Source organism: Hakea prostrata, chromosome 4 (genome assembly GCF_041222555.1).
Source record: "Hakea prostrata isolate BN-2017 chromosome 4, UWA_Hpros_2, whole genome shotgun sequence".
Classification (NCBI taxonomy): domain Eukaryota; kingdom Viridiplantae; phylum Streptophyta; class Magnoliopsida; order Proteales; family Proteaceae; genus Hakea; species Hakea prostrata.
Genome location: NC_142603.1, coordinates 12,739,887 through 12,761,839, shown reverse-complemented (window position 1 = coordinate 12,761,839; position 21,953 = coordinate 12,739,887). Strand labels below are relative to the sequence as shown.

Here is a 21,953-nt window from a genome sequence, read left to right as displayed (position 1 = left end):
GAACGGGGAACGCTTGGTTGAAGTCTTTCCCCTACCCAGTTGCCAGTAGTTTGGAGTTTGAATAGTAGACGAGAAGAGTGTGAACCAACCTCATGGGGTCTGAGTTTCATTTAGGCCAGCTTGTGCATAGCTCGATTAAATTCTCATGGGGGAGCTTTGTCTTCCGCTAGGTTCCCTAGGTGTTTGATTAGGTCTTACTTTCATCTCATTTGCCTTTGACCTGACCATGGCAATGGTCTAGGGGTTCAAATTGTAACCCGTGAGTTGTCCTAAATTCGAAAAGGAACTGGATTTAGGAATGTAAACATATAGTGAAAAACTCGTATTTGATTCATATTTCTATCTGCTTAAGAGCATCTGAATTTTATTTTTTAGAATTTGGATGATTCAATTGATAATCGGATCCAGATTTGAATATGCCAATTTTAAGTCGAATATAATCCGATTCGATTAGATATTTGACGGACACTATTTTAACCAATATTTGACCAATATGGATTTGAATTCAGATAATGTGTTTAATAAATGGATTCCGATTCGGATTTGGATATTAACATATTTGAGCCAAATTCAATAAGTTTACATCCTTACCTAGATTCAAGACTCTTACCCTAAAGTCAAGGACTAGAATTTTCTAACTTTGAATTAGTGCCAAGGGCGGATTTAACGTTCATCTCACTTGATCCGGTCCTTTTATTTTTTGGTCTTGATTTTAACTTTGATCCTAACTTTGACTTGACTGGCATTTGGGGCCGGGTTTGGATTTGAAAAAGCCAAATCTAAGTCAACCTTATTGCACTCCTAGCCATGATTCTATGCATTGGTTTTGATTTTCGTCGGGTTCCGAATTCAAAATAAACTAGCATTTAGGGCTAAGACCGGTTTTGAAAAAGCCTGGCCAACCCAACTTGGCTGTAACCCTAGCCATGGTTCTCTACATTGGTGCTAATGTCAAATTCGATGCTAGACCAATTCTTGTATCAATACCATGAACTAAAGCCATGGTCGTTGCAACTTCTACTAAGAAATTTCCTTGGTCTGGTAGCAATCTTGACCGGTTGTTTTAGTGTCTGGTAGCAATGTTGACTGGTTGTTTTAGTGTCACCATCACTAAGTGCCTAAATAAATAGTCAACTTTTTCAGTTTCAAACAAACAGTCTTGGTCAAAGGTAAAGATAATTTTAAAGGATGATGATGACTGTAATTGATAATGATTATCGTTTTCCAAAGAAAGAATTAATCGATTGTGATTATCTACAAGATTCCACGTACAGGATTTCCATGGTAGACAAATTAGGCTAGTCTAGATTACTATTTTAACTTCTTAGGAAACATGAAAGTGCACCACGTGCGTTGATTCGACGAAAGCTCATTTTTGTTCTTTTACAGTTGTACCTAGTTGAGATATAACAAATTGTTATTTTAACTTCTTAGAAAACATGAAAGTGCACACGTGCGTTGATTCGATGAAAGCTCATTTTGGCTCATATATCTAGTTGAGCTATGCATATTAATTTTCATCTGTACCCTAAGGTTTGATCCATGTCACTTTTAGTCTAAATTTTTTTTTTTTGCATATGGTTCTTCTGAGGTTTCTAGAAATGACTAATTAAGGACAAATCATATTTTTGATGACCAAAATACCCTTATGGTGCAATGGTTAAGATTGTACCATGTATGTCATTTCGATCTAACGGTGTTCGTTAAAAAAACAAATTATAATTGCAATTTTAACCTTTCTTATTTTATATTAAGGGTCTTAAGATTTCAAATTTACAAACGTATACCTTATTGAAAGATTTACAAATTACCTAATTGCAATTTTAACCTTTCTTATTTTATATTAAGGGTCTTAAGATTTCAAATTTACAAACTTATATCCTTATTGAAAGATCCACAAAATACCTAAGCTATTTCTTAAAGGTTCGCGGGACCATGGTTATTCCAATCGATGGAGTCAACGGCTCGTACGCTAGTATGAAATACAGAAATACAAGTCGGATTACGAAAGTCAAGGGTTAGGGGTATAAGGCTACGAAATCAAGGGTTGAAGCAGATCAGTTTCGAGTTAGATTTGGAGAAATCGTCTTCCTTAATCTTCAAGCTAGGAATATTCTAGGGTTAGTGTTTTCAGAGAAATGTATGAGTTATCTATTCGGTTTCTTTTTTTCTTTTTTCTTTTTTTTTTTATGATAAAAAGAGGTTTCTGTCTTCAGATTCGTACGTTGTCTAAGAGGTGAACCTTCAAGAAATAGCTTAGATATTTTGTAGATTTCAATATTCTTGAAAGTGTGGTTTTCTTTTCTTGCAAAATGGGAATGAGATTTCATTGAGTTTCAGTAAGGGTATAAGTTTGTAAATTTGAAATCTTAAGACCCTTGAATATAAAATGAATAGGCTAAAATTGTAATTATAATTTTGGTGCAATCTTGACCATTGCACCATAAGGGTATTTTGTCATCAAAATTATGATTTGTCCTTAATTAGTCATTTATAAAAACCTCAGGGGAGCCATATGCAAAGGAAAACTTTTTTTGGACTAAAAGTGACATGGATCAAACCTTAGGGGTCCAAGATGAAAATTACCCTATTAATTTTCTCGTTGACTACTACAAATTATGTGATGTCCAAGATACGGACATTCCACTACCTTCTTCTCCTTAAGATACATGGATATATTTTTCTATATTTTCTATAAAAAATAATGAAAAGAAAAATCAATAGTGAAAAAAATGTAAGAAAGTCAAAGAGTAAAAAGAGTAGATGTTAGGTTTTTTATTAAAAATCTATATTAAGTTTCAAATTTAGTTTTTGCATTTCTTTTATTTAATTATTTTGTTGTGTGTGGGACCCATGAGGTAAGGGTAGTAATGAGGCACCATGAGTAAAGGAGGCCTTTCATGACCTTGTTTATGAGGCTCTTCATGACATTGGTCATGGGTCTTAATGGTCTTGATCATGGTGGTGTGGTGGGGTTACTTGAAGGGTGGAATTTACTTCAATTCTAACTCTTGACCATCAATTCTCATTTTAACTTCATGACCATTTATGGCCATTACCATGAGTGGGGTTGAGGTTATTGAATGGATTAAATCCAATTCATTGCCTTAAGAATTCTAAGGGGTGTAAGGTGAGGTTTGGGCTTATATAAACCCAACATTTCCTTCCATGTGGTGTGTAATTGAGACACTCCTCACACTTGCACAATTTGTATTACAAAGTTAATTTCTTTCTTGAGCTGTCTAAGTGTTGTGCTCTAGCTTTTGGCTCCTTGAAGGGACTAGAAGAACTACCTCATCTTCTAGTTGGAGGTTGCTTTATCTTGGAGGTGGTGGTGCGAAGAACCCTTGGTAGTAGGGTGCATCAATTACCTTAAAGACAGCACTCAAGGTATGACTCAACCTCATTGATCGGTACGTGGTTCGTTCGGTTATAACTTCAAGCTCTCCGGATTGTTTAAAGATCTTCATCTCTCAATTGTATTGCAAATTTATTTTTTGTGTGTTTGAAGAATTTGTAATACAATTACCCCAACAGTAGGCAAAATGAAAATTATTAAATTCTAAATTTTCAAATAAAATCCATGCAAATAAAATGGTAAAGATGCCAATGGGTAATTGAAAACTTGTATCAATGCATGTTCATATTCATTTAGAAGAATCTATATAAAACAATATTCGAATAGCATTCGAATCTAATTGAATCCAGCTAAAAACTAATAGAATATTATCTGAATCTATTCGGTATATAATAAGATGTGGATGTGATATTGTCACTAGCCAAGCCGAATCCAATCTATTTATACCCAAGTATCAAAAGTTTCTTGCATCCCTTGGTTGGGCTAGTAGAGGTCTTGTTTAAGAGATCCTAAAACTCAATTCCTGTTTTCAGTTTATGTGCTTTTCATTTATCAGTAGAAAGCTCAATTCCCAGGCTGATTAACTTGCCAGGGAAAAAACCGCCAAAAAAAAAAAAAAAACTTGCCAAGGAGTGTTTTTGAATTTTCCATCAATAGGGTTTGGTTTGTTTTGCTTTTTTTCTTTTTGTGGGATGATAAAACTTCAATTAGAGAATAGGCAAAGCTGAGATTACAACACACAGATCTTACAACTAAGGAGTGGAAATATCCTACATAGTCTCCCTATTAAGGACTATACTTTCCTAGCTAGGCAATCTACAACATTGTTACGAGTCCCAAAAATACGAGAGAACGAGCAAGAGGTGAAGTAGCCCCTTAAGCTGAAGATATTTTCATGATTGATCTAATGGAGTTAGGAATAGAGTCTTCCTTCGTACAAAAGCTGATGATCAACTAGAGATTATCCGATTCAAACAACACTCTATCGATCCCTTCGGCCTTCGGCCAAGGTTTGATGGATTACCCTACTATCCTTTATTGTAAACGATTCTATTTTTGCTCCAAAGTGTCGGATTTTTTTTTGTCGTAGCTGTTGCAGGCTGCTGTCAACAGTGGTGATCCCGCTAGGTAATCAAAATAAAATCAAACAGTTGAGAATCAAATGCAAGATTTACTTGTAAACATTATTTTTTATTTTTACATTTTAAGGGTTGAAAGTTTACTAATTTACAAAACACTTGTAATGCATCGGCTTTGCTGTTTTCAGTTCTTGAAATTCCCTCTCCATTCCTCCATTGTCCGCCATTTTTAGCATTTTTTTGAGTTTTCTTGTCTCTCTTATATGGGCTCTTGTTCTTGGGGTTCTCTATTATGTGCTTGAACTTCTCTGTTTTGTTTTTTCTTTTCTGGGTCTATAGTTTTAAGTTTTATTGGCTAGTTTTCTTCTCAGCTTAGAGGACAGAGAACTATGGTTTCCTTCTAACATTTTTCCTGACGAGTAACCCCAAAGATTAGCCCTAAATTCCCATATGAAGTGAACTACATGGAAGACCTTGCTCAACAGTTTGCTACTTATGCCTTGCTTGAACATAGCTGAAACGCTATTAAACCTTGTCCAAATTTGATTTCAGGCTTGGTAGTTTCCTCTGAATCATGTTTTCTCTGTTTCTTTTGGTATTTGAGCTCTACTTTGAGGTTTCCTAACATGGTAGGTTTGGTTTTGTCGTTTCCAGGCAAAGTAAGGAGCAGAGCTTGCGCTACATTTACTTGAGGACCTTCTCCATTGTTTGATCTTGAGGACCATCTCCATCCAAGTCGCGGAAATTTGAACAGGGATTTGGAAGTTGGGTAAATGAGGGTCTGATTTTTATAAATTCATAAACTTTCAACCCTTAAAATGTAAAAATAAAAATTAGTATTTATAAGTAAACCTTGCCATTTGATTCTCAACCCCGTTCAATCTTATTTTGATTATGTGAGGCGATCACCACCGAATAAAAATCCCTAAGTGTCTTAACTTGGATGGTATGTCCAGAAAAAGAAAATTTTCTTCCATTCAGATCAAATAGTCAAATACTATAATTAATTAAATGACCAAAAAGCCCCTCCATATTGGACTAGGACTAGGAACAAATGTTATGGGCTTTATTCACTGGACTAGCCCATTTCCCAATTAAAGCTAACTGCCTGATGTTTCAACTTTCAACTGGATAGATTGGGCCAGCATTGTTTGCTTAAGAAAAGCCCTAGCCCTTAGGCCAGTCAAAAGCCCAGTAGCCTAATCCGCTCCACTCCTCACAAATTTGCCCCGGGGCGGGTGGAAACTGTAAAGTTCTGGATGACCCGTCAAAGATCCGAATCCGGATGTTAACAGATAAGAGGTAGACGGTAGACCATCCTTAGCGTCTGCAATCGTGATGACGCGACTCGCGACGCTTTGCCGCCCGAACTAACCGCCAGCTTCTTTCTCGCGCGCGAAAAGCGCTTCCGAAACCATTCACGTTTACTTTCGGATTCCTCTCCTCTGCTGCAAGTTTCGAAATTGAAAGTGACAGAAATCGTTCGTCCTCGTCTTTTCATCAGTTGCTGATGATATGAGAGAGCTCCATCTCCAACATTTCTAGTTGTTTCGATGATTAGTTATAGCTATTTTCGATATGCTGAGTCTCTGGATCCGTAAAACCCTTCGCTGCAAACGACGCAGCTTCTGCTTCTCCTCTTCTTCTTCGTCTTCTCGTCCACTCGGAAAACCATCCGAATTCCCCAAAGACCTCCAGCATTCCCAACATGTCTCTCCTCCCCCTCCAGTTCTCCGCCATCCATCGACGCTTTCCTCCACCACCACATCAACGTCTGTTCTCTCTCGTAAATCCATCTTCGCCCTCTGTGCCCTCATCACCTCCGCCGCATTCATATCCACCGACGTAGATCGATTCAAGCACAAGGCCAGTGACATCTATGCTAATCTCGAGTACTCCGCCCACCGCTCCAGTGAATCTTTCAACAGGGTTTTTAATCAAATGAGGAATACAGGCGTCGCCGCCGGTGTTCTATGGAAGTCTTTGAGTTCCGTCTTGTCGACGGCCAATCAGGAAGTTCGTTCCGGGTTCGAGCTGAGGGTTGCTGCACTTCTTGCGGACATTGCTGCCGCCAATGATTCTCGCAGGTCGGCTATCGTTAGTGCAGGTGGTGGGGCAGTTGTAGATTGGCTCCTCGAGACGGTTGCTTTTTCGGCAGATAATAACTCAGGCACCCAAGCTGAGTCTGCAAGGGCACTTGCCCACTTGATTGCTGACCCCAAGGTCTGCGAGGCGGTGCTAGGAAGGCCACACGCTGTTCCTTATCTTCTCAGGTTTATATTCTGCTCGCAACCTCAGCGGTCCAAGAAGGTGAGTTGTTTTAATTTTTCTTGATTGGATTGGATTGGATTTTATCTGATATAGCTTCAGAGATTGACCTTTTGCTTTCTCCTGGGACCAGCAAATTAGTCGAAGTTCATTTGATCTTTTTGATACTTCGAAAGGTAGGAGCATGCTTGTTGCTGCCATCATGGACATTGTTACTTCCAATTGTGATAACTTGGACAAGACTATGTTTCAGCCATCTCTACCTGGAAATGCTGATATGAGGGATATTGCAGCCGCCATTCAAGTTATCGAGGATGGTGGTATGCATTTTGATGAGTCAGTTGAGAATGAGGACGATGAAGATGGGGGAAAAGGTATTCGGGGTGTTGGAATTAAAGTTCTTGGAGGTACAACTGTGTTGGGACTTTCAAGGACTAATGGGTCTAATGTGAATTACTTGGAGTCAGTTAGGTGTGTTCCTAGACCACTTACGTTACTGGGACATCACGATAATTTATTTGGGCAAGGGAACTTGACTCCTGGTCTTACTCCAGGCCTCTGGGATGATCTGCAGGGTCAACATGTTGCGGTGCCTTTTGCAACATGGGCCTTGGCAAAATGGGCATCAGCATCGGATGTTAATCGATCACATATTCAAGAACTCGACCATGACGGATATGCTATCATGACTGCTTTAATGGCACCTGAAAGAACGGTGAAATGGCATGGGAGTTTGGTGGCTAGGCTGCTGTTGGAAGACCATAATTTACCCCTAACGGATTCTGTTCCTGATTGGAGCTTCATTCTTCTTTCTACTGCTTCTCAGGCAAGTAAAACTGAAGATATTTCTTTGACTTGGATGGCACTCTCAGCTTTTCTTGTTTCAGTCCAGAGAAGTCCTGATGCCCAAAGAGTAGTAATGGAGAAGGGTCTTCATCTGATGAGAGAAACAGCTAAAAAAACTCAAAAGCATAAGCATGTGCAAGAAGCATTGGCGAAAGCCTTGGAATTGCTTTCTACTGGAGACAAGCATTTATCTATTGAAGAAAGCCAAAAATGGTCTGGTATCCTTCTGCCTTGGATTTGTGGAAAGCTCTCCTCAGACATAACCAGGTTGTCAGCTATAAAAATTCTCTCTCGCATTCTTGAAGACTGTGGGCCATACTCAATCCCGATTTCTCAAGGATGGCTTGCTCTGTTGCTCACCGATGTTCTAGGTTCCAGCAAGACAACATCACTCAAAAGAAGCACACAGCCTAAGGGCGATAAAGTGAAGGTTCACTGTTATTATCTTATCCCTTGGGTTCCCATGTTGTCTAAAAGTTGACTAACTGATTTTTTTTTTTTCTTTTTCTGACGTCTACAGATTGTCTTTTGATCTTTGCAGACTCAAATTAATCATTCAAATGCCGCTTCTGCAGCACAGATTGCAAATCAGTTAGCTGGTGCTGTTGTTAGTCTTGCAGGGAGGCAGTTAAGTACGACCACTGATTCAGTTGATATGTTCCCTCTGGTGGATCTTCTTTCTCTGGAACCATTTGCCGGGGCTTTAAAAAATATGAAAAAAAACAGCCCACCTAAGTTTGATGCCGCAGATTCAGCAGTAGCTACACTGAAGGGCATTAAAGCACTGTCTGAGGTTTGCACTGAAGATTCTGTTGCGCAAAACAAAATAGCTGATTTTGGAGTATTATGTTTAGTGAGACGCTTCCTATTGAGGGATGACTATGAACAACTGGCCGCTATTGAGGCATATGATGCATCAAGGGTCCGTGAGACGCAGGAACGAACCTCAAATATCTCTTCCAAGTCAAATGCTTTAGATGCGAATAATAATAATTCTTCAAGTGTTCGTGTTCCTCCTACAGCACATCTTCGAAGACATGCTGCTCAGCTGCTTGCCATTCTTTCTGTGCTCCCAACAGTCCAGAAGGCTGTTATGGAAGATGAAACTTGGTGCAAATGGCTTGAAGATTGTGCCAATGGGAATATCCCTGGTTGCAATGATCTTAAAATTCGAGTTATGCCAGGGCAACACTGTTCAATATTTTTTGCTCACGAAAACTTGATGGAAATCCTGTAGATGATACTGGTCCCGATGTAGGTGCTGGCATCCAAAGAAATATGTGTCCCACCTATGAAGATAAGATCTTTCTAATCAATCCAGAACTGCCGCACTGGAAATGTCCTGAAAATGCTTCAGGTGGAGCTCAGCCAGAATCTCCGTCATTAAATAATCCATCTTGTAATGTATCTGCATATCATGAAGAATCTGTCAACAGTGACGGTGAACCTCTAACCAGAGATTCAAATGATAGGGGTGTTTCTCCTTCTACCATGGCTGGCGAACTCTCGCAGTCAGAGGTTCCTTTACTGGATGTTGTTTTTATTCATGGTCTGCGTGGGGGACCTTTTAGAACTTGGCGCATGGCGGAGGACAAGTCCTCGACCTCTAAATCTAGCCTGGTAGAGAATATTGATCTGGAGAGTGGAAAAGAGGGAACATTTTGGCCTGGAGAATGGCTTTCAGTTGATTTTCCTCGTGCTCGCCTATTTAGCGTTAAATACAAGGTTTGTATTGTATTGTAATGCATTAATAGTCTGATATTGCATGTTTTGTTTACGTTATTTTTCTAACATTTAATTTAAGAACTTCTAAATTATTTGGTTCTTTTTTCTTGTGAAGACTGCCATCCTTCATGCCTCTCTTCATAGCAGCTCTAGTAATTTTAGTTTTCTAAGGTCACCCTCCAGGTTGGGGACTTGGGACCCTCTGATGAACATATGTCATCTAATTGAATGATTCATGCAGACAAACCTGACTCAGTGGTCTGGAGCTACCCTCCCTCTTCAGGTTTGCCCTTTTTATCTGTTGGATGATTTATCATAGTTGTTCTTTTATTTTAAAAAGGTTTTTCTGTTATATCAAGTTGGTCAAAGAATTTGCTTTTCTAAATCACACAGAATTCTTAGGACCTTATTCTATGTTTTGATTGGATGAAAAATAAACTTGTTTATTTCGTAACCTTTTAAGTTGATGCCAGAAGAATTAAAAAAAATGTTATCACAGGCCTTTCTTTAGAGAATCTAGACAGCATATAGTTCACACTGATGGAAAACCAGAAAAAAGTTTTAAGGTAGGAGTTCAGTTGTCTAAAGTTACTCAATTATGATTTCCTATCTGTATAAAGGTACAACTCTAGAATAGGCTGTTGATTTAATTTGGGCAACCACATTAAATGGGTGTGTTAAATTTCTTACATTGTTGATCTGTATATTCAACCTATAGTGTCTGTGATCCATATACTTAACCTAAGAAGGCTATGATGTCATGAATATGAAAATCAATATTAGTGTCTTGATCATTCTTGAACAGTCTTATCAAATGGTTTTGATGTCATCTTCTTGATGCGCTTCTGGCTACAATATGCCGTAGGCTTCTGGTAGATCTGTCCATTAGATGTGTTCATCTAGGGCTACTGTGTCAAGTCATACGTATTGAGATTGGCCATGTTGATATGATACAGAACAAAGCCCACAAAATATGTGCAGAGCTTATGTACCGTTAAATTTTGATACAAACTGCAACCCCAAAATCAGTCTTTTAAAAGAAAACCTTTCCCTACTCAGGTACCCTGGTTAAAACATTTGTGGACATCATTATTTATTGATATTGTTTGATGGGTTTCAATGCTTAAAAGACAACACTCTTCATATTAAACTTAAATGATTAATGCATATACTGATTAAGAAGTAAAATAGTATAAAACAGAATTGTGAACATAGTTGGCAAATTCCAGATTACAGAGAAATCAAGTGACTGTTTGTTTGATGGAATAAAATGGGGTGGGCAAAAAGGGGTGGGAAGAGTGTACTATTTCCAATGAAAATTCCATAAGTGAAGTTTGTTTGGTTCACTGGGGTGGGAGAATCAGCAGACAAGGTTCCTTTAAGGAGCTTGTATACTGAGGTGGCAACCAATTTCCCTAGCCTACGCCTTGAGAAGATCCCACCCGAACTTCGTGGAAAACTTAAGCTAAGCTTGTGATGGCCATATATTCTTTTTATCCCTCATTTCCATCTTTTACTTTTCTGTCCCTCACTCCACTTCACATGGATCCCCCTTTTTTTAACTATCCCACCCCTCTTTCTCCTGCAAACAGATCTCCAATAGAATCAGATCTAATGGTCAAGCTGGTATAGTTCTTCTTTGGAGGGCTAGTAACTTCTCTGAAAATTTTAGCTTGATCCGTGGATAAGATATTAATTTATGGGAGATTCCTAGTGACACTAGGATCTGGATAAATCTTTCAAATTGAAATCTAGATCAAAGGACAGGTGACATCATACAACCTAGCCGCTAGAGTGAAATCAATTTCTGATAGAGTGAGATACTTGACAGAAAAGATCCTCTGCAGCAATTCTTCCTATGCTGGTGGCTTGTGAAGAAGATATGAAGGAGAATCCAAAATGGAAGGTTTAGACCTATAAACTAGACCAGGTAGCAACATGTACTCAAGTTGGATTAACTGGGGGTTTTGTGTCTAGATTATGCCTCCACTTCAAATCTCAGTTGAAATGGATTTCTGGTTGCAGAGATCTTGTGATCCGAAGTGGCTTAAGAAGCTGGTGCAGAAATCTCGGACATTCCCTACATTGTAATCAGCTGCAATGATTGTTGGAACAAATGAGGGAATTGATTAAGGTCTTCTGGTTTTATTCTTGAGGTGCAGTTGCAGTCACAGAACGTAGCATTCAAGGGGGATTGATTGCAATGGAAAGAGAGGAGAAAAAAGAGGTGGAGGGGGGTGGTAGTGGAATGGCTATGTCAGCCTTGGTTTCTCACCCACTGCTGTTTCAGCTGCTAATACAAGGTGAATCTCCCCTAACCGAAGGCAAGAGTCGGCAAGTTGTTCTTTATTAACAATTAAAAAAGGAGTGTTGGGGGTGGGGTGCATAATTAACTGGTTAGGCAGAGGTTACAATGAAAAAGGAAACTTCGTAGAGCTGAAACTTGAAACTTCTGCCCTAGCAACTAGTGATAATTGAAATAGAAGGTAACTAAAATTAGAAACTACTGGGCTTCATATCCAGCCAACATGCAAGGAATAAAATTAGAAACAAAAGAATCTAGTAACTAGTAGAGGCTGCAATCATAAAAATAGAAACTAAATTGAACTCCTAAATCCTCCATGCAATCTGATCTTGGGTCCTATAGACCTGTTTGGAAGTAACAGTACAGCAATACTGCAATTTGCAGAAGAAAATTAAAGAAGGAAACCGGTGGGCTATGTGCACAGCCAAGATATTAGTTGATCTTCCGCTATTTTGATGATAATGATACCAGCCTTAACCCCCTATAGCATCTCATATAGTACAACTGTAAACAAACCCTGATCCCCAATATAATGGGACTGCTGGAAATTAGGAAGAATCACCAGTACTTCTTGGGTTAAATTGAGATTTGGCTTCATAAATAACAAGATCTTTTAGGCATATTTCCACCAAGTCAAATATGGGGTTGTGACTTGTGAGCCTGTGAGATACTTCTTTTGAGCAGTGTTTTGACTCTTTTCTTGGCCCTTGACCCTTCTAAGACCTTTTGGGGTATGGTTCGATCTGTCCCTTTCCAGTGCGGGTCCACATGGTTATGGTTTGATGGCCCTGCTTCTTATTCTTCTCCTGTCCGGTCCTGGATTCCACATCATCTCGTCTCTACCGAGAGGGTGGACCTATTAAATTGGTCCATCACAATAGAGATGTATTGGATCAAAGGCAACACACGCATAACCTAACCCTTCTTCGTTAACTACTTCTTACCATGATAATTACAGGATACCCTATTGAATTTGGGTTTGAATTGATGTATTCATTACTTCACCGTAATTTTTATGCTTGCAGTTTTCTGCATTTTTTTGTGACATGCTTTGTTTTATATAGTTCCTCAACTGCCGAGTTATATCTAAATCCTTTCCTCACTTGTCATCATTTTGAAGTTCATAATCGTAATGTCTTTAAACTTGTAAACTTGTATTATAATTACTTTTGAAGTCCTGTTTATGCATCCTGTATTCTTCTTCTCTGGTATGGAATCTCCATGTTTATTCTAGTTGCTTGATTTTATTTTCTCTTCTCTCAACTTCAGTCAATCTTCTTCTGACCGTTTTGATGTGTACAGGAAGTTAGTTCGCTGCTGCTAAAAAAACTTATTGCTGCAGGCGTTGGAAGTCGTCCTGTTGTGTTTGTGACTCACAGGTTTGTGCTTATTTTGGTTTGGTAAAACAAGGCTATTGGACTTCAGATCTTTTTTAATTACTCTGATGCTTAAGCTTAATACATGTCTTCATATATTTACTCTTTACACATTTGGGGTTGTCTTAACTGATGAGTTTAATTGCAGAGGCAATCACTTAAAATATGGCGCATGTAGATGGAAAATGACCAATTAGTTTCTTATAGTGTTAGAAAACAAACATTAAATAATCAAAACAGCAGCTGAACTTGAACAAAGAAAAGAGAGAAGAAGAAGAAGAGAAGACAGATGAAGAACTAGTAGAAGAGGCTTGTGATTCTTGCTTAAAAGTCTAGAATCACAGAGCCCTTTTATTTATAGCTTCTAATGAATCTAATACAAATTGAGAGACAACTAATTGTCCTCTAGAAAAAGGAAACAAAAAATTACAGCTTTAGTAACTTCCTAGCTCCTAAAATAGAAAGTTCTAAAAATATAAACTAACACCAAAATAGAAACTATGCTTTCTAAAAACTCCCAAACTTATGTAGCAAGACTCCTACATCAGAAATAGAAAGTACGGTAGCATCACTAGCATATACTGTTCACGTGAACAGTACCGTGAACAGTAAAAACAGATTTTTTTTACTGTTCACGTGAATAGTGTCGTGAACAGTAAATAGCCCAAGTGTATATACTTCAACACTCCCCCTCAAGCTGGAGTGTACACAAAGAAAACTTCAGCTTGCACAATAAGAATAAACTTGAAAAGTAGCATCATTCTTGAATCGTGTAGCAATGGCAGACGTCAATAAACACTGAGAAAACTTCACCCAGGAGATAATCAACACCAAATTAAAAAAAAAGTTTAATTCTTCATGTCAACAGAACCATCCAATAATGAGAACAATCGACGATGTTGAAGACGAACAAAGTCCATAAGAATAACAGGATCAAAGATACTATCCATATAATGCTGGTAGTGGGAGAAATATCCAATGTCCATATAAATGCTTCACAAGAAGGCAAGTAATAGGCAAAGTATAGATAGGTAAAAGGCAATATTGATTATTGTGGACCAAGTAGGTAGGTAAAAGACAGTATAGGTTACTGTGGACCAAGTAGATAAGGTAAAAGACAGTATGGGTCACTGCAGACCAAGTAGGTAAGGTAAAAGACAGTGTGGGTTACTGCGGACCAAGTAGGTAAGGTTGTATGGGTTACTATGGACCAAGTAGTTAGGTAAAGGACAATATAGGTAAAGACATGTAACGATATCGTTGTAGAATGTCATAAGTTGAGGACAAAGATCTTCACAAATAATATCCATCAGCACATCTTGAGTAGATATAGAATAAGGTACCATTCTCCCACTCACGTGTAGCATTACACGTGGACAATTTAATGATGACCAGTGACAAGCATCTTAAAGTATGAACACAAAAGAAACCCAAGAAGGAAAAGTAGCAGCCACAAAGCAATGTATTATTCACCAATAAAGTTGATCAAGCAGCAGAAAATCGTCTCACAGGACAAAGTCTTATGCACCAAGGGGGAAAAAAATTATGGACAACTGCTAACCCTTAGGCAGGAGCAAATTAGATCAGGAAAAAAAATATATTGAACCAGCTTGGAATCTCAAAATTGCAGTAGTCGTTGCAGCAATCCACTTGGAAGAAGTGCAATAACAGTTGTTATTGCTGCAGTAGCAAATAATATCAGATCTCGGACCATAGCAGCAAACTTCTGCTAGATTTGAAACTCTAACAGATCTCGATATGAAGGAAAAATAATCCGTCTAGGTCTTTGTAGAAGTATTAGATAAAAAGAAGGTTAAACTTGATTCTGAAATAAACAACGGAAGAAGTAGTAAAGCAAGAAGGTAGCAGCAGAAATTTTCAGAAGAGAGAAATTCAATGAAACAGGGGTACTAGTATACGACTTGCAACTAAACTTATAGCACAAACAATGGAAGACAATACTTAGGTCTTGCAATCCGAATTATGGGCATATCTTCGCAAGAATCAAGAGGAATCCCAAGACATCAGTATAGTGTAGATTGAACTTCAAATTTGCACAAAAAAACAAGGTAGTAGCAGCCTCAGTTGAATCAAATAGGTAGACATATCCCCAGAAAGCTTGGGGCCTTTTTGTTACTCGATGCTTCAAAAGTAAAAGAAGAAGGATAGTCATTCACAATTACTGCAGCAAAGGTTCGGGTTACCCTGGATAAGAAAAAGGAAGAAAAAAGAAGAAAAAAAAACTGGGCAGCCAAGAGAGAGAAAACAGTTCCTAGGTTGATTAAACTTGCTATGATGCCATGTTAGAAAACAAACATTAAATAGTCAAAACAACAACTGAACTTGAACAAAGAAAAGAGAGGTGAAGAACTAGTAGAAGAGGCTTGTGATTCTTGCTTAAAAGTCTAGAATCACAGAGCCCTTTTATTTATAGCTTCTAATGAATCTAATACAAATTGAGAGACAACTAATTGTCCTTCTAGAAAAAGGAAACAAAAAATTACAACTTTAGTAACTTCCTAGCTCCTAAAATAGAAAGTTCTGAAAATAGAAACTAACACCAAAATAGAAACTATGCTTTCTAAAAATTCCCAAACTTATGTAGCAAGACTCCTACATCAGAAATAGAAAGTACGGTAGCATCACTAGCATATACTGTTCACGTGAACAGTACCGTGAACAGTAAAAACAGATTTTTTACTGTTCACGTGAATAGTGTCAGTGAACAGTAAATAGCCCAAATGTATATACTTCAACAGTTTTTCTTTGGATCCCTCCTCAGTTGGGTGTTATTTGTGGGAATCCATTTGTTGAAAGAGGTTTAGGTTCAAATTTCTACTATGAATCATCTGATATACAGGTTGAAGGCTCTACCTTTTTGCCCCCAATTTCCCCTTGCTAGTCCTCCCACTCCAACCTCCGAAAAGATACCGCTTTTGCCTCCGTCATTAAATAGAAGAGCATGAACCCATCCATAATATGATCTAATACAGTTAGAAGTTGCAAAATTTCTGAACTCAGAGTTGTGGAAGGCACTAAGCAACATAACAGTAATTGTATCACTGGTATCACTGTGCGTTCTACCCCTTACACTAGAAAGTTGAACTGTTAGTAAGGGTGACATAACTGTATACATCAACACCCCCAGTGCATCCATGCCCATACACACATGGTGTGCCTCATGGCCCCATAATGCCCCTAAATGGACTTCAAATCCGATTTGGTTTCCCACCTTCACTAAACTTCATTTATTTTGATTTTTTTTGGTGAATATTGTAAATTTGAGTTGAATTCATTTCCCTTCCTCTACAGTTCCCATTTGGGTTTTATTCAATCATTCTTTCTTGATTTGTATTTTTTGTTTTTTTGTTTTATTAAAGATAAAATGGATTATAGTTTTTTTTCCCACAATGTGAATTAAGGCTGCTTAACTTGACAAAAAGTAAATAAATAAAGCGATATGATAAGGCTATTTTGGGGTTTTTGAGAAAATATAAAGATGCCACATCATCAGTTAACTAACGGAACTTAACGGTAGGGGGGCAATAGTAATTATAGACAAAGTTGAAGGTTGGATTAGTAATTTTGAAAAGTACAAGGGATACAATAGTAATAAAAACAAAGTACAAGGGGCCAATAGTAATTATCCCTTATCTTTTTTATTTTATATTTTTCTATTACCATGTGTTTTCCACAGTATGAGTATGTTGTTAGCATGATAGATAATGAAAAATGTGGGAACAGTAATTTGCAAGAAGAAGCTGGAATTGTTTACATGAACTAAAAGTTAATAAGGGTCCTTGCAAGTGAAGGTCACAAGAAACTAGCTCATGTTTGGTAGATAATTTGGATCATTACCTGAGGATCAACTTGTTAAAATCTGGTGAGGGGGCCCAAAATAGTTTCTCTTTATCGGAAGGAGAATGCCAGTAGTTGGTTTAATTTGATTCCCAAAATCTATGCTTGTGAATGCATAACTCATACTCTCAACAAATTCTTTTGAATATTTCAGTGGTTTCAGAGGCATTGAAACAAAACTCTCTAGAATATATGAGACTGGCAATGTTTCAACCCAATTTTTGTTAGTTTTCTTTTGGTGGTCTACTTGCTTCAGTCTAAATAAATGCATCATTCTGTTAAAATTTGGTCATCTCCCTGAATGCCAAGCCAAACTCATTGAAAAATGCACAGTTTTGGTGAAATTTCAACATTTCTCATCTTGGTCTAACTGAAACATCAAAATGAAATGATTCTAGAAATTATGTGTTTGAGTTTTTATTGCTGTTGAAGCGAGAGGGATGCAGGAGATTGGCTGTTCTGGGAGGGCCATTTTTGGAGTCAAGTACTTCTCCTGGGTAAAGCTTGTTTCAGATGGTCTCTTTGAGGAATGAGAAGTGAAATCTTTTAGGGAATAACAAAGTTCTCGAGTTGGATGAACTTGACATGCTCATCCAGTCAAATGTTTTGCATCATTTAAGTGTACTTCCTTACCTTTCCATTTGATTGCTTTCATGTCATTTTGTGGAAACTTTGGAAGGAAATAATCCGTGAACATTCAATGACCAATCCTATCACTATGGTGGTTCTTATGAAGTAATTTCTTTTCTCTACTGGTTTTTTTCTGTTCTGATTTCTTTTCTCTACTCAGAATCCAAAGAGGAATGTAGTCCACTGCTGCTGCAGTTTTGATTCCCATTTCCCTTTTTTGGTTATTCAAGTCCATACAGTGACTAAGTGTCCAGTATCATCCGGATTTTATTAGTTCTTTTTGGGAATAAGAGCACCAGTTCATTGCTGAGCCCCTCAAAGAGACATGTGTATCAAAGGATCTTTTTTAGAATCCTGCAGATGAAGGCTGAACTTTGCTTGATTTATTTTGGAACCAAGCTGCTGTACCCACCTTCATCCCAAACAGCTTCTCTTGCAAAGCAAGGAGTCAGGCTGCATATATTTGCCCCTTCTGGTGCCTTGGGCACTGGGTGTAGTATTGTATGCCTTTACAACTCAAACATTGATAGTTAGGTTTGCTATTGCAACCTGTTGGTTGAGGTTCCAGACTTGGAAACAGATTCTCCTCGGAAGCAGGATTGAGAACCTAGATTTGATGCTTCTCATGCCACTGTTCTCCTGTTTATAGGTTCTTCCAGTCTAGATGCAGGCACAAGACTTATATAAATGGCCCTGACAAACACGATGATGTTCACGTAGAACCACTATAATGGAGATGACGAGTAGAATTTATTGTTATCATGTTATTGTGCATTGCCTCTCATAAATCTTGTCTGAAGCATCTGAAAACATTCTTTTTCCCTTTCAGTAATATTATCAACTTTAAGTATGATGGGTTCTGGATTTTAATTTTACAGTAACCTTTGTATCCAGAGTACATATTCACTAATACTAACCATGTGTTTTTATTTGTAGCATGGGAGGTCTGGTGGCTAAGCAGATGCTGTACCAAGCAAGAGAAGATAACTTGAATCAGTTTATAAACAATACCATCGGAATTGTATGCTTTCTTCATGAACTATGCAAGTTATTTTTCAAGGCAGAGCTCGACAGATTTATATACAGAGCAATTCATGAAAAATATTATTGCTTTTCCTCAGGTTTTCTATAGCTGTCCGCATTTTGGCAGTAAGCTTGCAGACATGCCTTGGAGGATGGGCCTTGTACTTCGTCCTGCTCCTACCGTTAGTCTTTCTTCATAATAACTTGAGCTGACCATTGCATTCTTGTTTATAGTTCTTGTATGATGCTTTGAATTATAATTATTTCTTACCCATATTTGTAGATAGGGGAGTTACGGAGTGGATCTCCAAGACTGATAGAATTTAATGATTTCATTCGTCACCTTCATAATAAAGGATTTCTTGAGGTTCTCAGTTTTAGTGAGGTATGGACAATTGTACTTATAGGTATATCCATTGCATTTCAAAATCATTTTTACAGCAATTAGGGAGGATCCTCTCTTTCTTTCTTCCTTTTTTTATTTATTTTTTATTCCCTTAACCGGTGAAACAATTAAGTAGGCTGATTAGAGCTATTTCGCAGACCAAGGTGACTCCAATTGTTGAAGGCTATGGGGGATGGGCATTCCGAATGGAAATTGTACCTATTGAATCTGCATATCCTGGGTTTGGTGAACTTGTTGTAAGTTTCTTCCTCCACCCCACCCCTCTATTCTTCTTCTTCTTCTTCTTCTTCTTCTTCTCTCTCTCTCTCTCTCTCTCTCTCTCTCTCTCTCTCTCTCTCTCTGTGTGTGTGCGGGGGGGGAGAGCTCGCAGTTGGGTGATGTTTGATGGTGATATTTAGAAGGACGGCCCGGGCTGGACCAACCGGTTTGGTGGTCACTCCCATGTGAGTGATCTGTCATTTACCTAGATGGAGAATTCCCTGAAAAGGCCAAGTGGTCAAATTTGATGGGAATCTCAACTATATGGACCACCATGTATAGCGTCCATTCATATCTTTATTTTTCAAGCAGAATTGACTTTTCAAACTGAAGTTGAAAAACTGTACTGACATGTTTTATAGTCAGACTGGACTGAAAATTATTATGTGATTATTAGATGATAATTTGTCCTGTACATTTAAGAACTAAGAAAACTGCATGTGCTAACTGTGTGCTAATTTTGGAAGGATGACTCATGTACCATATTAAAAAAGTTATCAGGGTGGAAGTTTGGAAAATGAATGGCCCACTCTCTACAGTGCATAAAGTAAGGGGGAATTCCTCATGAGTTTGCCTTAAGTTCTTTATTCCTCATAACACAATTACAATCTTCTTTCGGTGGGAAATTATCGGGTGGGCATAATTATGCAGTTGATTCCTAGTGGTTTTGGAGGAAAAACAAATGAACACAGCAGGTGATATGGGTTTGTTTTTCTTGGTTTTTTATGACAGAAAAAAATTAGGGTTTAGAGTTCAGATCCCCAAATCCTATCATGAAGCTGCATGCTTGTGGCCTTTTTGATGCATAAAATTTACAATATTTGGTAACTCAGGTTTGAACTTTCAGAAGGTACTTATTTCCCTGGCATAGCTGTGACTATGGAGAAATGTCATAGGAACATGCTGATTCTATAAGGGAGAAGACCAAGAAGCTCCACACTGGCTATTGAGGCTTGGGTTTTTAAGAGAAAACAATGATGAGTATGTTGGTGCAAGAGAAGGGGCAGGCCTCGGTGCAATGGTTGGTGGACCACAGTGGTAGCCTTGAGGTCAAGGCATCAAAATAGTCTCTTAGCAAAAATTCTTGGGGTAAGACTGCCTAGGAAATTGCCTCCACCAGCTCTACCTGTGCCGAAACCTTTGCCACCGGGTTTGCCTTTCTATGTTGGTGCAAGATGTGCTCCAAGATGGAGAGTGTTTCTGGAAGAAATCCATTACTGATATTGTAATTTCTTCATTATTTTGGAGAGTGGAGGATCAGGAGAATCGTTTTTGTGTCAGATTTTTGTTGTAGACGTAGGGCTTTCATCATCTAGATCTGAGTAGGTCTTTCTTTTAACAAGAATAATGTAATAGCTGTGCGGGAGATGGTTCAGCTAGGTATTGTGGGGCCTAAATGCTCCACCCTCCTGTACTTGTGTGCCAAGTTTTGAGTCCGATATAATCTTACAAGTGTCGAGAAATGAAAATATGTGGGCTTTGGAAAATATGAGGGAAAATTTGAAATGCAGGACGGGCCAAAAGGGTTTTCCTTTTTTTTTTTGGAGGGTGGGTGGTGGGGGGAGTTTCAGTAGGCCATAAGGTTGAGCAGGTGCTGAAAGGCCACAAAAATTATACTAATATGTTCTGCCAAATTAGGCAAATGACTATTGTTTTGGGGAGAGCAAGCAGTCGTCATTTAGCAATTCGACTCCTTTGATGGCACAAGGGAATTGCGCAAAGATGAGTTTGACCATATGAGGGGAAAATGGATACAAAGTTGTACGAACAAATTGTCACATTGTCAGTTATCTTTTGCATTACAAAGCAGCTGGGGATGGTGCCTAGATTTATGCTCCAACTTGTCCATAAATTGGTTTCTTTTCCTTGGTCTAAAATATTTATCACTGTGACTTTATACCAGCTAATGCTTTTGTTTTTCTCTTGATTTTGGAGCAGGTATTAGACTCAAGTGATCATATAAGTTCCTGCAAGCCAGTTAGTCGTACAGATCCAGCCTATACAGAGACATTACATTTCATGGAAAGGCTAAAAGCGCATTGTAGTGATTAGCCATGGTTCTGTTTGTGTGGCATGTGCACGTTTGTGCAATGGAAGTGTAACTATCTACATTTATGTTCTGTAAGTATGAATCCGGCTATTGGATCTTCATGTACCACATATCAGAAGGTTGGAGAAGGTAGGAAAACATAGAGATAACGTGTATGCTACAGGAGTAAGCTGACAGGTATATGAAGAGCCAAAATATGTCAGAGATGAAGCCCTGACTAGTCATTCAGCCATGTATGGCCATTTTTGCAGAGGACATGATGGGAAATGTACTTCATGATAGTGTATAGATTAATTAAATTTTGGGAAGGGTATAGTTAAGTATCTTATTTTAGTGATGGTTCAGATATGTACTGAGAACCGAGTAGGTTGAAATCATGTAACTTAATTGCATGATCTTACCATGAGAAAAAGAAATGAATACTTATGAGATGCTGCTATTTTGGGCTTGATAAGGTGGATTCTTTTTGCTTCATAAATTCGTAGAAGGGATCTGGTGGAATATTATTTAGGAACTTATAAGCTTATTTGCATCAGGGATTCATTTTTTGTTTTTTTGTTTTTTAAGGAGAAGATTACTGTATTATCTAATTGGTAAAGCCATTTGAATGCTGTTGAATGCTTAAAAATCACGACACCATATGCATCAAATGACAATTTTATGATAATTCACCAAGTCTTTTTAAGTCTCTTTTTGGTGTAAACCATTGTAGGTATCAAAATTTCAGTTGTATGACAGAGTTTGTTGAAAGTTTGGTGTTAAATATTTTGC

The 21,953-nt window shown here is 38.1% G+C and overlaps 1 protein-coding gene across 1 annotated transcript; it reads left to right on the top strand.

Annotated features, from left to right (window-relative positions):
* The first annotated feature begins 5,793 nt into the window (after window positions 1-5,793).
* On the top strand, window positions 5,794-21,880 carry LOC149017967 (uncharacterized). Its single transcript, XM_089152293.1, is given in 11 exon segments — window positions 5,794-6,747; window positions 6,839-7,981; window positions 8,093-8,717; window positions 8,720-9,276; window positions 9,518-9,559; window positions 12,884-12,960; window positions 18,382-18,466; window positions 18,567-18,650; window positions 18,752-18,853; window positions 19,012-19,110; window positions 21,071-21,880. Coding segments are annotated over 11 exon segments (3,660 nt in total). The 5' UTR covers window positions 5,794-6,015; the 3' UTR covers window positions 21,185-21,880.
* Window positions 21,881-21,953: the final 73 nt, after the last annotated feature.